At 31.6% G+C, this 13,546-nt stretch overlaps 1 protein-coding gene across 8 annotated transcripts in view; it reads right to left on the reverse strand.

The window, feature by feature from the left end:
• LOC142224684 (very long chain fatty acid elongase 7) overlaps positions 1–13,546 on the reverse strand; it is a 107,694-nt gene that overhangs the window by 9,054 nt on the left and 85,094 nt on the right. For all 8 annotated transcript variants that reach the window (XM_075294488.1, XM_075294476.1, XM_075294491.1 and 5 more), the window contains 6 exons: positions 13,440–13,530; positions 4,387–4,577; positions 4,225–4,305; positions 1,610–1,772; positions 1,403–1,539; positions 1,037–1,321 (listed from right to left, as the gene is read on the reverse strand). In XM_075294488.1, the coding sequence (XP_075150603.1) occupies positions 1,037–1,321; positions 1,403–1,539; positions 1,610–1,772; positions 4,225–4,305; positions 4,387–4,577; positions 13,440–13,503 (921 nt within the window). In that variant the 5' untranslated portion in view covers positions 13,504–13,530. The remainder of the gene's footprint in view (positions 1–1,036; positions 1,322–1,402; positions 1,540–1,609; positions 1,773–4,224; positions 4,306–4,386; positions 4,578–13,439; positions 13,531–13,546) is intronic.

The raw sequence follows: 13,546 nt of genomic DNA on the forward strand, positions 1-13,546 counted from the left end.
GAATGAATGTTCGCTAGATTCAGAACTACAAAAATATAACAGCACTGGCAGTTTTTGTTTTTTTTGCAGACTATAATCTATGAGTATGTAATAATACCAATGAAAAATGGTTGCTTTTAAATTCGTTTTTATGACCCATTTAGTCAACTTCTCTCTTATTAACGAAAGCAGTGAGGTTTTATTTATCTCAATAGCCAAGTCTAAACTCCTTGTTCGTTATATGTGAAACCTCTTCGATAAGCATCTTAACTTTCAGAAATGAAAAAAGCTAAAGATCTCTGATGAAGTTTTTTTTAACCTGAACACATAGTAGTGTATGCCTGAGATAGAGGACTGTAATATTACAATGTCTCGTATCATTTCAATGGAGGATTTAGGAAAGAAAAGTGGTGGTGCTGTACCACAAAACTTAACTTCTGATAGTTGAGTCCGTACCGTGTGCCAAATAATTTGAAACCTCAATAAGAGCAGAGATTTGCCAAAGCTAAAATAAAAACAAATTTCAATATTTTAATGGTTGTCTATACCTGACCTATTAACCACTGAGAACAAGATAATAAGGTATAGCATTGGGCCTAATGATTCTCTCTCCTATAGCTCATTTTGGCTATTACAGTTCGAAGTGATGTTTTTAATCTTTTAATAAGAAACAAAAATATGTGATTCTCATTTTTTATGGTAAATTTCAACACAGAAAAAAATTTCACGAAATTTTTTCCAATTAAAATTTTAATTGAGTTTTAAAAAATAGTCTATTAAAAATTTAATTGATTCAACAAATTTTTTAATTGAAACAAAAATCAATCACAAAAATTAATAGTATCAATTAATTTTTTAATTGGATCAATTAAATTTTTAATTTACCTTCAATTAATATTTTAATTGATACTATCATTTCTGTGATTGAAGACATTTCTATTAAAAATTTACTTGGATCAATTAATTTCGTGATAAAATCAGAAATTTTTTTTGTGTGAAGATGGATGGTCCATCTTATGAGTAGATTCAAATTAAATTATTTTATCTTATTACTTACCATACAAGCTCCTTTGTTGCTGCCGCCATTGGCATAAACTGTTGTGCCATTTGACATGGGTTTACCGTTTGTGAGATGTTCTTTAGGCTCTGCTTTGACATGGCCATTAGCAGTAACGGCTTTAACTTTTTGGGCAACTTGTGTATATTTGGTTTTGTAAAAATCTGAGAACAAAAATAGGAACATAACGCCATGTAAACCAATCCAAACCATGAATCCTTTAGGATAATCACACTCGCGGAATAACAATTGGAACTGATGTGAGAAAATGGCGACAAATTGTACCTATATAATAAATTAAAATTTAGACATTAATTATACATATATTTCACAAGCAAAACACAATGATAGCACTACTATACATACCATTTGGAAAGTGGTCAAATATTTCTTCCACCAAATGTATTTCTGATACTGTGGACCCATGGCGGCAATCATATAATAGAAATACATAACAATATGTACAAATGAATTCAATAAGGCAAAGAAGGTACTGTGGCCACCTGTACAAGTAAATTATAATGTAAATATAATTTGTTCGAAAACATTTCCTATTATTGCTAAAAAAATTACCTGGTGCGAATTTCAAACCCAACCATACCGAGAAGGGCATACATCCATGATGAATTACATGTAGTGTCGATACATGTTGGGTCTTCTTACGCAATATGAAGAACAGTGTATCGAAGAATTCCGTGAATTTTGAAATATAATACCACCAGCATATGCTTGCCATCTGAAAAGTAATGGACAATTTACATTAAATACTTGTGTAATATTTGAAAATGAAATTAGTTGTGTATTAACATATTTTAATAACGTAAGAAATTAAGAGAGCATTCTAAAGGTAATTTATTAAAAAATATCATTAAAATCGATTTCATTGAATACAATATATTCGTAAAATTCGAAATGAAGAGTCCATAATTAATATTGTATATTTTAAGTTTAATTTGACATTTGTATTGTGATGTTCAGTACTATATTTTATTTTCAATTTAACAATTTATGAGAGATTGGGAATGTAGTTTGTATGTATATTAGCTCTCAAAAATTTTTTATTATGCCATCAACCTAAGGTTATTGACAGTTTATAAAATAAATGCTGTTCATTATCGTTAATGGAAAATGAAGTAGACTTCAAATTATTCCCATATCCGGTCAGTGAACCCAAGATAAATTCAACAGGGTATTTGTTCAAATAACAAGAACATAATTTAATAAAAAAAAAAATATTTTTGTTCAATAAATTCGAAATGATAGAAATCTTAAATCTTACATTCATTTGTGCATCATCATTGATCGCTTAAGTGACTAGGACATTGTCATCTCAATTTGTATGCAACAAAACCAACCGATTGATGACTTGACAAAATTACTTAAAAAAAGATTATATGCCGCAGTATATCCTACCTGAGGTATTAACCCGTTTTTGTTTACAACCAATTTGTTACAATTTTAGTAGAGAATAAATATAGTTTTGTACTACGTAGAATTGTTAGCAACATCAATTTTAAATGTTACTTATCTTCCAATTTTTAGGTTTTTTTAATTTTCGTCCAAAATTTGACTGAAAAAATTTGATTGGTTTCAAATGACTCCGAATCTATAGTACGATTTTTCGGAAAAACATATTTTTTAAGATGTTTCAAATGTAAGAAACATGATTTCGTAAAATTCGGTCAAAATTTTTAGACGTAAGAATTTTTCTCTTGTTGTATATTAAAAGATACAGTGCGCATTGAAGGGTTAAAATTGAGTATTGTACAAATCAGCTAATGACCCATAGAATTAACTGCATTGCCCGCATGCATGCCCGTTTTCAAAGATTTTGTCTTTACTTTAAAAATTTTGGTATTGATTCCGAGCCAAAGAAGCGGAGAATTCAAGTAAGGATACTTTTAAGACACAATTCTCTTTTAAATTTTGGTTTTGTGTACTTGCTTCTAGGAAGCAAATTTTAATTTTTTGCTTTTTCAGCTTTTTTTTCTTCATATGCTATCAAAGACATTTAAAATCGAGTTAACAAAAACTTTATTTTCCAAATTAAGACTCGACTTCCAATAGAATTTATGTTATGTTTCAAGTACAAAACGTCTTTAAAATAAAGTGTTGAAAAACATGTCCTATATTTGAACAATTTTTTTCTTTGTAGTCAAGATGCAAAAAGGCAACAAATTTAAGGACAATTTCATTAAATTTAAAGCATTTTTCTGAATTATTAAAGTCAAGTTGACCTTAGCCCAAACATTTTTTCTTTCATGTTATGATACCCATTTTTATATGAAATCACTTAATTATAAGAACAATACGACTTCATTGAAAAGTTTATCGACTTTTGGACAAGGAAAAAACTTTATATTAGAGAAATGTGTCTTCTATGCTAAGCAAAATTTGCATTCGTATTTTAAAGACATGAAATCTTTGACCTCACGACAATATTTTTTTCAGTGTGGCATTCTTTTTGTACCATAAGTCACATTTTTTTATCGAAATATAGTAGCTGATGGCCTTAGTAGCCAATGCTTTACACATGCACTAAATATAGAATAGGGAAGCACTTATTAACAAGAAGGTTATTTAACAAGTGTTATCACAATCGACTACGATAGTCTAAATAAAGCCAAATCTACCTAAACTTTGCATACTCCTCCCCTTGCTATACTAATGTTGGCGAAAGTTTAGTTCTAAGATAAAGGAAATCTCCGTTGTAATTTTCAATATGTAAATGAGTTTTAGAATCTTGTTATTATCAAACATAAGGCTAACCACCTCATCTTTTTTATACTTGATTAAATTTTTTTATAGGAATACAAGTTACAAGATTCCCAAAAACAAATATGAACTCCTAACGGAATTTTTATATCATGTTACAAAATATTTAAATTGATAAATAAAATTCCATTCAAATGCAAATCAATCGAAATCAGTTCAGTGCCCTTAGGTCAAGAGCTAATGCCTAAAATCAACGGATAATTAATTGCGCAAACAAACAAAAACAGCTAATGTACTGAATGAAATATTCAAACAAATCAACATCCTTATTAACATAAAAACAACAAACAATTATTTCAGAAAATCGATTCAAATATTTTATAGCATTTGGATTTCTTAGAGAAAGGTTTCTTTCCGAGTGTGTGGTATCATCTATACTGTATAACGTTGTTTATATTTTTTGTTTTACTTACTCTTAAGGCCTTGGGACTATTGCTATAGTCAACAGGTTGACATTTCAAATTGTAATCGCCCCACCAACCACTCATTAAATACTGAAATTGATGAAAACAATAGAAATTGATTTAGTATATGGGCAAACTAAATTCGAATTGATAGTTGTTGGTGTTACCTACCTCGTAGAATATCCACGCACTAAACACAGTCTGGAATAGATTATACCAAACTAAAATATTTCTTAAATCCATGGCTTTACGTTTAGCCATTAACTTTGGTCCTAACGATTTACTAAAATAAGCGTAGAAGACACACAGGAAAAATGTGGGCATTGGTGAGGACATCATGAACCATCCATTTACTCGAGGATCTAAAAGAGGAGGAATAGTAGGAAATTGAGAAGTGTAAATTTTTTTTTTAGAAAAACAAAGGTTTAAAATTATATATTTTTAAGATTTACTTCAAAAGACAAGTCTTTTATTTTGAAAAGTTACTGCTTTGCGAACATTTTAACGAAACAATGAATAACGATAATATTGAATAACGAATATATTGTGGAATTATACCGAAAAATATATTCAATGATATTAAAGATTACGCAACCTAATTTTTAGGATGCGCAATTTACAAAATATTAAGGGCAAATTTCCTTAAAATAATGAAATTTAATGAAAATAAAGATTATAGTTTGCGTCCCTCCGGTGAAATCGCATGTCTTTGAAATAAGGCAAATTTTATTAAAGTTTGGGAGCCACCGTGGTGCAATGGTTAGCATGCCCGCCTTGCATATACAAGGTCGTGGGTTCGATTCCTGCTTCGACCGAACACCAAAAAGCTAGGCTATAAAAAGGAGGTCACTTGTCATTGAGCTTAACATGGAATCGGGCAGCACTCAGTGATAAGAGAGAAGTTCACCAATATGGCATCACAATGGACTGAATAGTCTAAGTGAGCCTGATACATCGGGCTGCCACCTAACATAACCTAACCTAACCTTATTAAAGTAAAGAAACATATTTTGATTTAAAAAAGTCGTCCTGAAATTCAGTGAAATATAGAATCTTTAAATTTAAGATAAAAACGCTTCAAATAGAGGCTAAGACTTATTTTGAGGTTTTGGCATCTTTGGTTTAATTATTTTTTTTAAATTAAGGAAACATTTTTTATTTTGAAGTATACGTTATAATTTGGGGTTTGAAACAGGCATTTGTTTGTACGTGAATAGTTTTATTAATGTACAGCGAAAAGAGAATGCAAATTCGATAAATGAGATCTGTATCCTAATTTTAATTTTATTGATCCTAGATTTAAAGCCAGATACACACAAAAAAATTTCACGAAAAATTTTCCAATTAAAATTTTAATTGAGTTTTAAAAAATATTTAATTAAAAATTTAATTGATTCAACAAAGTTTTTACTTGAAACAAAAATCAATCACAAAAATAATAATAATATCAATTAATTTTTTAATTGGATCAATTAACTTTTTAATTGAACTTCAATTAATTTTTTAATTGATACTATCATTTCTGTGATTGAAGACATTTGAATTAAAGATTAATTGGATCAATTAATTTCGTGATTGAATCAGAAAAATTTTTTTTTGTGTGTAGGTCGCAAAAACTGTCTTTATTTTATTGATGCTAGATTTAAAGCCAGATAGGTCACACAAATATATTTATTTTATAGAAGTCGCATCTTTGGCTCGGAATCAATACCAAAATCCTTAAGCGAAGGTCAAAATCATTGGAATCAAGTAAACTTTTTTTTTCTGGATTGCAAGTAAGGTGATTTTTAAATTTACACTTTTCAAGGTGTTGTGTACTTCGAAATTCTTCCACCCGGCCAAACTGTTAATAAGGTGCATGTTTTAAGCGTTATGCGTCATTGACGCAAAGCAATTTTTCTAAAAAGTATACTGAAAAATATATTGACCTAATATGAAAGTTTAATTTTAGGACACGAATCTTGTAAATTTCCGTCCTACAGTAAGGTAATATATCTTTCAACTAAAGAAAATTTTTCCTTAAAATAAAGAAAAATTAGCTAATATATTGAATCATTAAATTTAAAATAAAATCGCTACAATTTGGCCTTTTTTCTACGTTAATAGTCGTATTAATATATTGTAAAAAGAGAATAAAAATTTGATGAGATCTGTATCCTAATTTCAATTTTATCTATCCTGGATTTAATGCTAGATAAATGGCAGTAACATTTTGCTGAAATGACAAACATTGTCTTCTCAAATAGTATAGTTAACATTTTAGAAACTAAAAAATTACAAACTGTTTTCCGCTAGACCTCAAAGTACAAAAATATAACAGTAAACACCGACTGCTATTTTTAGCAGACTTTTTCAACGGGTAAATGTATATGTTATTAAAGATTTATTTAAGGTCCACAAACAATGTTTCCTCATCAACAAATGACCACGTTCGGAGATTAGTTTATAAGAAAACAAGTGAGTAAAGTAGAAAGTCGGGCGGGGCCGACTATATTATACCCTGCACCACCTTGTAGATCTAAATTTTCGATACCATAACACATCCGTCAAATGTGTTGGGGGCTATATATAAAGGTTTGTCCCAAATACATACATTTAAATATCACTCGATCTGGACAGAATTTGATAGACTTCTACAAAATCTATAGACTCAAAATTAAAGTCGGCTAATGCACTAGGGTGGAACACAATATTAGTAAAAAAAAATATGGGAAACATTTAAATCTGAAGCAATTTTAAGGAATCTTTGCAAAAGTTTATTTATGATTTATAGCTCGATATATATGTATTAGAAGTTTAGGAAAATTAGTAATTTTTACAACTTTTCGACTAAGTAGTGGCGATTTAACAAGGAAAATTTTGGTATTTTGACCATTTTTGTCGAAATCAGAAAAACATATATATGAGAGCTATATCTAAATCTGAACCGATGTCAATCAAATTTGGCACACATGACTATACTACTAATTGTACTCCTAATGCAAAATTTCAACCAAATTGGGTTGGTTGGGGTCATATAAGTGCATATCGGGCGAAAGATATATATGGAAGCTATATCTAAATCTGAATCGATTTCAACCAAATTTGGCACACTTGACTATACGACTAAGTGTTATGTTTGTACAAAATTTCAAGCAAATCGGTATAAAACTCTGGCTGCTGGGTCCATATTAGTGCATATCGGGCGAAAGATATTTATGGGAGCTATATCTAAATCTGAACCGATTTCTTCCAAAATCAATAGGGTTCTATTCTGACCCAAATTAGGAACATGTGCCAAATTTGAAGGCGATTGGACTTAAATTGCGACCTAGACTTTGATCACAAAAATGTGTTCACAAACAGACGGACGGATAGACGGACATGGTTATATCGACTCAGGGACCCACCCTGAGCATTATTGCCAAAGACACCATGTGTCTATCTCGTCTCCTTCTGGGTGTTACAAACATATGCACTAACTTATAATACCCTGTTCCACAGTGTGGCGCAGGGTATAAAAATAATTTAATTTTGCGACATTGACCCTTACTATAATTTTCAGCCATATAATTTATTGTGGCGGAAGTTTCTAAAACACTAAACTCCTGACTGAATAATAATAATGAAGAAACATTTGATAAATTAAGTATATTCTCTGTATTTATAAGCAATACTTTTATAAGACATTATTTTCAATGGTGTCTACCACTACTATAAATTAGTCATAATAATGATGTTAGATATACCCATTTTATCGAAAGTCAAATTGCCTCAATTTCAACTTATCGGCATTTATTACTATTTTACACTAACTAAAATTATTCTGCCTAACGAGGGTGGTATTGAAATGTATATGTTCCAAGCACAGAATAAATATCACTAAAACTTTTCAATTATAAATTTAATTGAGTGTGAAAAGAGATTATTTTAAAAAATGATTTAGATTATTTTAAAAAATGATATGTCAGTTTAGAAAACTTTGTTTAACTAATAAATCTTGAAATGGTATGCTTTACACCCAAACAAAAGTGAACCCACCACGAGAGAAATGTATTTTTTTATTATAGAAAATTTTAATTTAATTGCAACATAATACAAATAATTTAATCTTTATTGTCAAGTTGAAGAAAATTTATTAAACAGAATACAGTTTGTCCTGTTAATAAAGAAAATTTGATATTTTGAATGATTGGTGTCGAAATGGGTGATACAAATTTTTAAAAATGTTTCAGTGGTATACACAGTACAAGACATCCCAGCAAAAACTCCTATTACCTGGTATTAGTACAAGTATGCCTGCGCCAAATTGGTAACAACTTCCTCGTACATATATCAGTAGTAATACTTTTACACGACATTGGAGGAAAGTACTTCCGTGCAAGCATACCAGCCAGCAGTCCAAAAATAAGTTCTTCGCACGCATACCAGCTCTCCAAAAATAATATCTTTACCATAAAGATACTCAAAAAGTGCGAACTCACCCCTGTTGTTTTGTAATCCAACACACTGTACCACGCTGCATGACATGGATCTATTCAATGATGTTATTTTGTAAAATAAATTATGTACTATACAACTTTAGAAAACAAAGGTATATTTTATAGGCAATTTTTTCTGAAATGTAATTTGGCATTAATTTTCGTTACTATTAACGGTGCCCACTGTAGAGCCGAACCCGGACCTCAAGATATGATTTTGATTTGCCTACCCAAGTAAGTTATTATTTTTAAATCCCAAGTAATCCTGCATGTAGTAACTTTTTGATTACCGGTATTACTGAAAGAATCACTAGTGCTTACCCAGTTTTTGCTGGGATACACAATTGAAGTCAAATTCCATCAATTTAGAAAAATTGTTAATGCCATTCAAGTAAAATTTACTTATTGTAAAAGCATATATTGATGAATGAATGTTGTGTGAATTTATAATTTGGTAAAAATGTGTACTTCATCTGCATAAACATATTTTTTTCTCATTTTTAGTTAGTTCATGTCTTATGAAAATGTCACATTTAGCAAAATTTAACTCTAGTATCTAAAATAGACAGAATAAGTTTTCAGATCCAATCACGAAATTAATTAATCCAATAAATTTTTTAATTGAAATTGCACGAAAATGATAGTATTAATCACAGATTTATTTAGAAATAAAAACTATAACATATGTTACTTGACTTCGGTCCTCATATTGAGGAATGTGTGAATAAGGCTAAGGGTGTTTTGGGTTTCATTAAGAGATGGTCCAAGGAATTTGTTGATCATTATTTGACGAAAAGGCTCTTTACGACTCTGGTTAGGCCGATATTGGAGTATGCGTGTGTTGTCTGGTCACCAAGTTATCGCTATACTATTGATCGTGTTGAATCTGTCCAGAAGCATTTTCTTATTCTTGCTTTGAGAGGGCTTGGCTGGAATAATTTATATGACTTGCCTCCTTATTCTAGCCGTCTTTTATTAATTGATCTTCCTTCTCTTGAGCGTAGAAGGTTCATGCATGGTATTGTATTTCTCACTAATCTTATTAATGGAGATATTGATTCACACTACCTAACCTCGAAAATTTGCTACAGGGTGATTTGTTAAGAGCTTGATAACTTTTTTAAAAAAAAAAACGCATAAAATTTGCAAAATCTCATCGGTTCTTTATTTGAAACGTTAGATTGGTCCATGACATTTACTTTTTGAAGATAATTTCATTTAAATGTTGACCGCGGCTGCGTCTTAGGTGGTCCATTCGGAAAGTCCAATTTTGGGCAACTTTTTCGAGCATTTCGGCCGGAATAGCCCGAATTTCTTCGGAAATGTTGTCTTCCAAAGCTGGAATAGTTGCTGGCTTATTTCTGTAGACTTTAGACTTGACGTAGCCCCACAAAAAATAGTCTAAAGGCGTCAAATCGCATGATCTTGGTGGCCAACTTACCGGTCCATTTCTTGAGATGAATTGTTCTCCGAAGTTTTCCCTCAAAATGGCCATAGAATCGCGAGCTGTGTGGCATGTAGCGCCATCTTGTTGAAACCACATGTCAACCAAGTTCAGTTCTTCCATTTTTGGCAACAAAAAGTTTGTTAGCATCGAACGATAGCGATCGCCATTCACCGTAACGTTGCGTCCAACAGCATCAAAAATACGGTCCAATGATTCCAACAGCGTACAAACCACACCAAACAGTGCATTTTTCGGGATGCATGGGCAGTTCTTGAACGGCTTCTGGTTGCTCTTCACTCCAAATGCGGCAATTTTGCTTATTTACGTAGCCATTCAACCAGAAATGAGCCTCATCGCTGAACAAAATTTGTCGATAAAAAAGCGGATTTTCTGCCAACTTTTCTAGGGCCCATTCACTGAAAATTCGACGTTGTGGCAGATCGTTCGGCTTCAGTTCTTGCACGAGCTGTATTTTATACGGTTTTACACCAAGATCTTTGCGTAAAATCTTCCATGTGGTCGAATAACACAAACCCAATTGCTGCGAACGGCGACGAATCGACATTTCACGGTCTTCAGCAACACTCTCAGAAACAGACGCAATATTCTCTTCTGTACGCACTGTACGCATTTGTGTGGTTGGTTTAATGTCCAATAAAGTAAACTGAGTGCGAAACTTGGTCACAATCGCATTAATTGTTTGCTCACTTGGTCGATTATGTAGACCATAAATCGGACGTAAAGCGCGAAACACATTTCGAACCGAACACTGATTTTGGTAATAAAATTCAATGATTTGCAAGCGTTGCTCGTTAGTAAGTCTATTCATGATGAAATGTCAAAGCATACTGAGCATCTTTCTCTTTGACACCATGTCTGAAATCCCACGTGATCTGTCAAATACTAATGCATGAAAATCCTAACCTCAAAAGAATCACCCTTTATAATGTTCCTAATCGTTTAACAAGGAACTTTGTACTCTTAAAGACCGACTTTTGTAGACATAACTATGAATTATTTAATCCGCTTAACGTTTTGTGTAGAAACTATAACTCGGTGTATACATTGCTCTCGTTATCTGAATCGATTCCTGCCATAAAAGAAACTATACTTAAGTTGGGCAATAAGGTTGCTGAACCAAGGGTTGTTGCCTTCTAATTTTTCAGATAGATTGCTATACATTTGAGTCTGACTGCGGGAGTCCCTATTGTCTTGCGGTGGCCCCTACTGACCTAAAGGCTCAGGGGGTCCTTTCTGGCCAATTTTCAAACACACGATGCGCTCACACTCTGACATCTGGAATTTTTTGCCTTGTTTGGCTCAGCGGGTTATTGGGGTCCCTTCTGACCCATCTGTTGATATATGTTGAACCTTTATTGGGTTCCGCGGAGCCCCTACTGACTCAACAGGGTCCCTACTGACCCATCTCGAATAACTAACTTAGGAGTCCCTTCTGACTCGCTGTGGTCCTTACTGACCTATAGGGTCCCTTCTGGCCCACTTGGAATATAGAATTGTATTTAATTGAATTGAAATGTTATATTTTGTAATGTCCCGGCTGCTATTAGCCGTGTAAATAAATAAATAAATAAATAAAAATTAAAAAATTAATTGATTTGTTAGACACTTTCAATTAATTTTCTAATTGATCAAGTATTTGTTGTATTTTTATATATTTATTTATAATTATTTCCATCTTCTATAATTTAAGAAGGGTTTATATTTTCTTATGAATTTTCTAATTGTAATTATCGTTGGAATTGTTCTTTGGGTTTGAGTCAAAATTTAATGAATCATTGAATAGTAGGTAAAGAGTGATATTTGTAAGAGCTATAGGAGTATTTTTCAAACAAATAATAGAATACACGATCCGCAAAATTTAATGGTTAAAGTTTATTTAATGGAAATGTTGCACGCCTGATAGGGTCCATCCGATGCATTGGGACTTTATATTTTGAAAAATAATTGTATAACATTTAAATCGGCTATAGAAATTTACTTTTGTTCTGGGTGTACAATGTAGATTGAACAATATTTTTTATTAAGTGGATATTTTTGTCAGTGCATATTTCTAATTAGAGACAAATGAAAGCGCATATTCATTTGCATATCCACTTTCACAAATTTCTAAATCACCACAACAATTCAAAAGTTTTACATTACTTCCGGTATTCACCATTTTGGTAAATTGTGAGTGGTGGAACATATGAGATCATTGAATGATATTTGTAATTATTCTATTAAGATCGATTACATTATAATGTTGTAAACACCTTTCTCTCACGGTACACGCAAAGAAAACAAAAACGTTTGGAAAACGTGTACCGAAAACGTTTTTCTTTTGTTAGAGTTTTTTGAATTGCTTCCAAAATTTTAAACTTTTATCACCAAAAAAATTCGTTTGTTACCAAACTTTTAATTTTTCAAAAAAAGTTATTTTTGATACAACAACACAGTCCATTTCGTTTATATCAAACACTGTTCTTTTCTGACTTTAGGTCTTTAATAAGACACATTTCACAGTTCAAAATTTAATATAGTACAATGTAATGTTGAATATTTTTTCGGAATCTTTCGAACATATCTGGAATATATGTAAAAAAAAACAAAAACTTTGGTCGAAGCAGGGATCGAACCCACGACCCTTGGCATGCAAGTCGGACGTAGCAACCACTGCTCCACGGTGCCAAACTAAATATTTGTTTCTGTTAAATAAACTTTGTTTATTCGGTTCGTGGGCGCCGCAAGCTATGCTATATAAATATAACTTATATGGATAATTATCTATTGATGACCATAACAGGTACATAGCTCAGTGGTTAGTGTGTTGGCTTACAAAGTGCATGGTCCGCGGTTCGATTCTCCGTCCAGGCGAAAGGTAAAAAAAAATTTAAAAATTTATAAAATCGTATAATTTCTTCTACATTGTTGGTATTACAGGGAAAGGTGTTAAGAACTAAAAATCCTCGTGGATGTGAGAAAGATGTGAGGAACAATGCAATTAGCAAGAAAACAATGATTTTTTTTTGAGTTAGTCTTTATGAAATTGTTTTTACATCCTGGAAAAGAATAAACGTTTATCACAAAAAGTATATACTTTTCTTCCAATTACACTTCCTTACAGCGAAAAGCAAATGAGAAACAAACATTGTTTGTCTAAAATTTCGTTTGGGAGGCAAGAATTATTTTTTTGCGTGTAGTGAGAGAAAGTTGTTTGCTAAAGTATTAACATTGATTGTATTCAATGACATTTAAAACATGTAATATATTTCATAATTATTATATAATTTACAATATTAAAACTGAACTGAACTTACCACTTTTGTTGTCCATGAGATCCCTGTACCAGTCGTATATATCATGTGCTATTACAAGAGCCATTTTGTTTTAAATTTGTTTCAATAAAAACTGTAAAGAACATAAT

This window comes from Haematobia irritans, chromosome 1, assembly GCF_050003625.1.
Source record: "Haematobia irritans isolate KBUSLIRL chromosome 1, ASM5000362v1, whole genome shotgun sequence".
NCBI lineage: Eukaryota > Metazoa > Arthropoda > Insecta > Diptera > Muscidae > Haematobia > Haematobia irritans.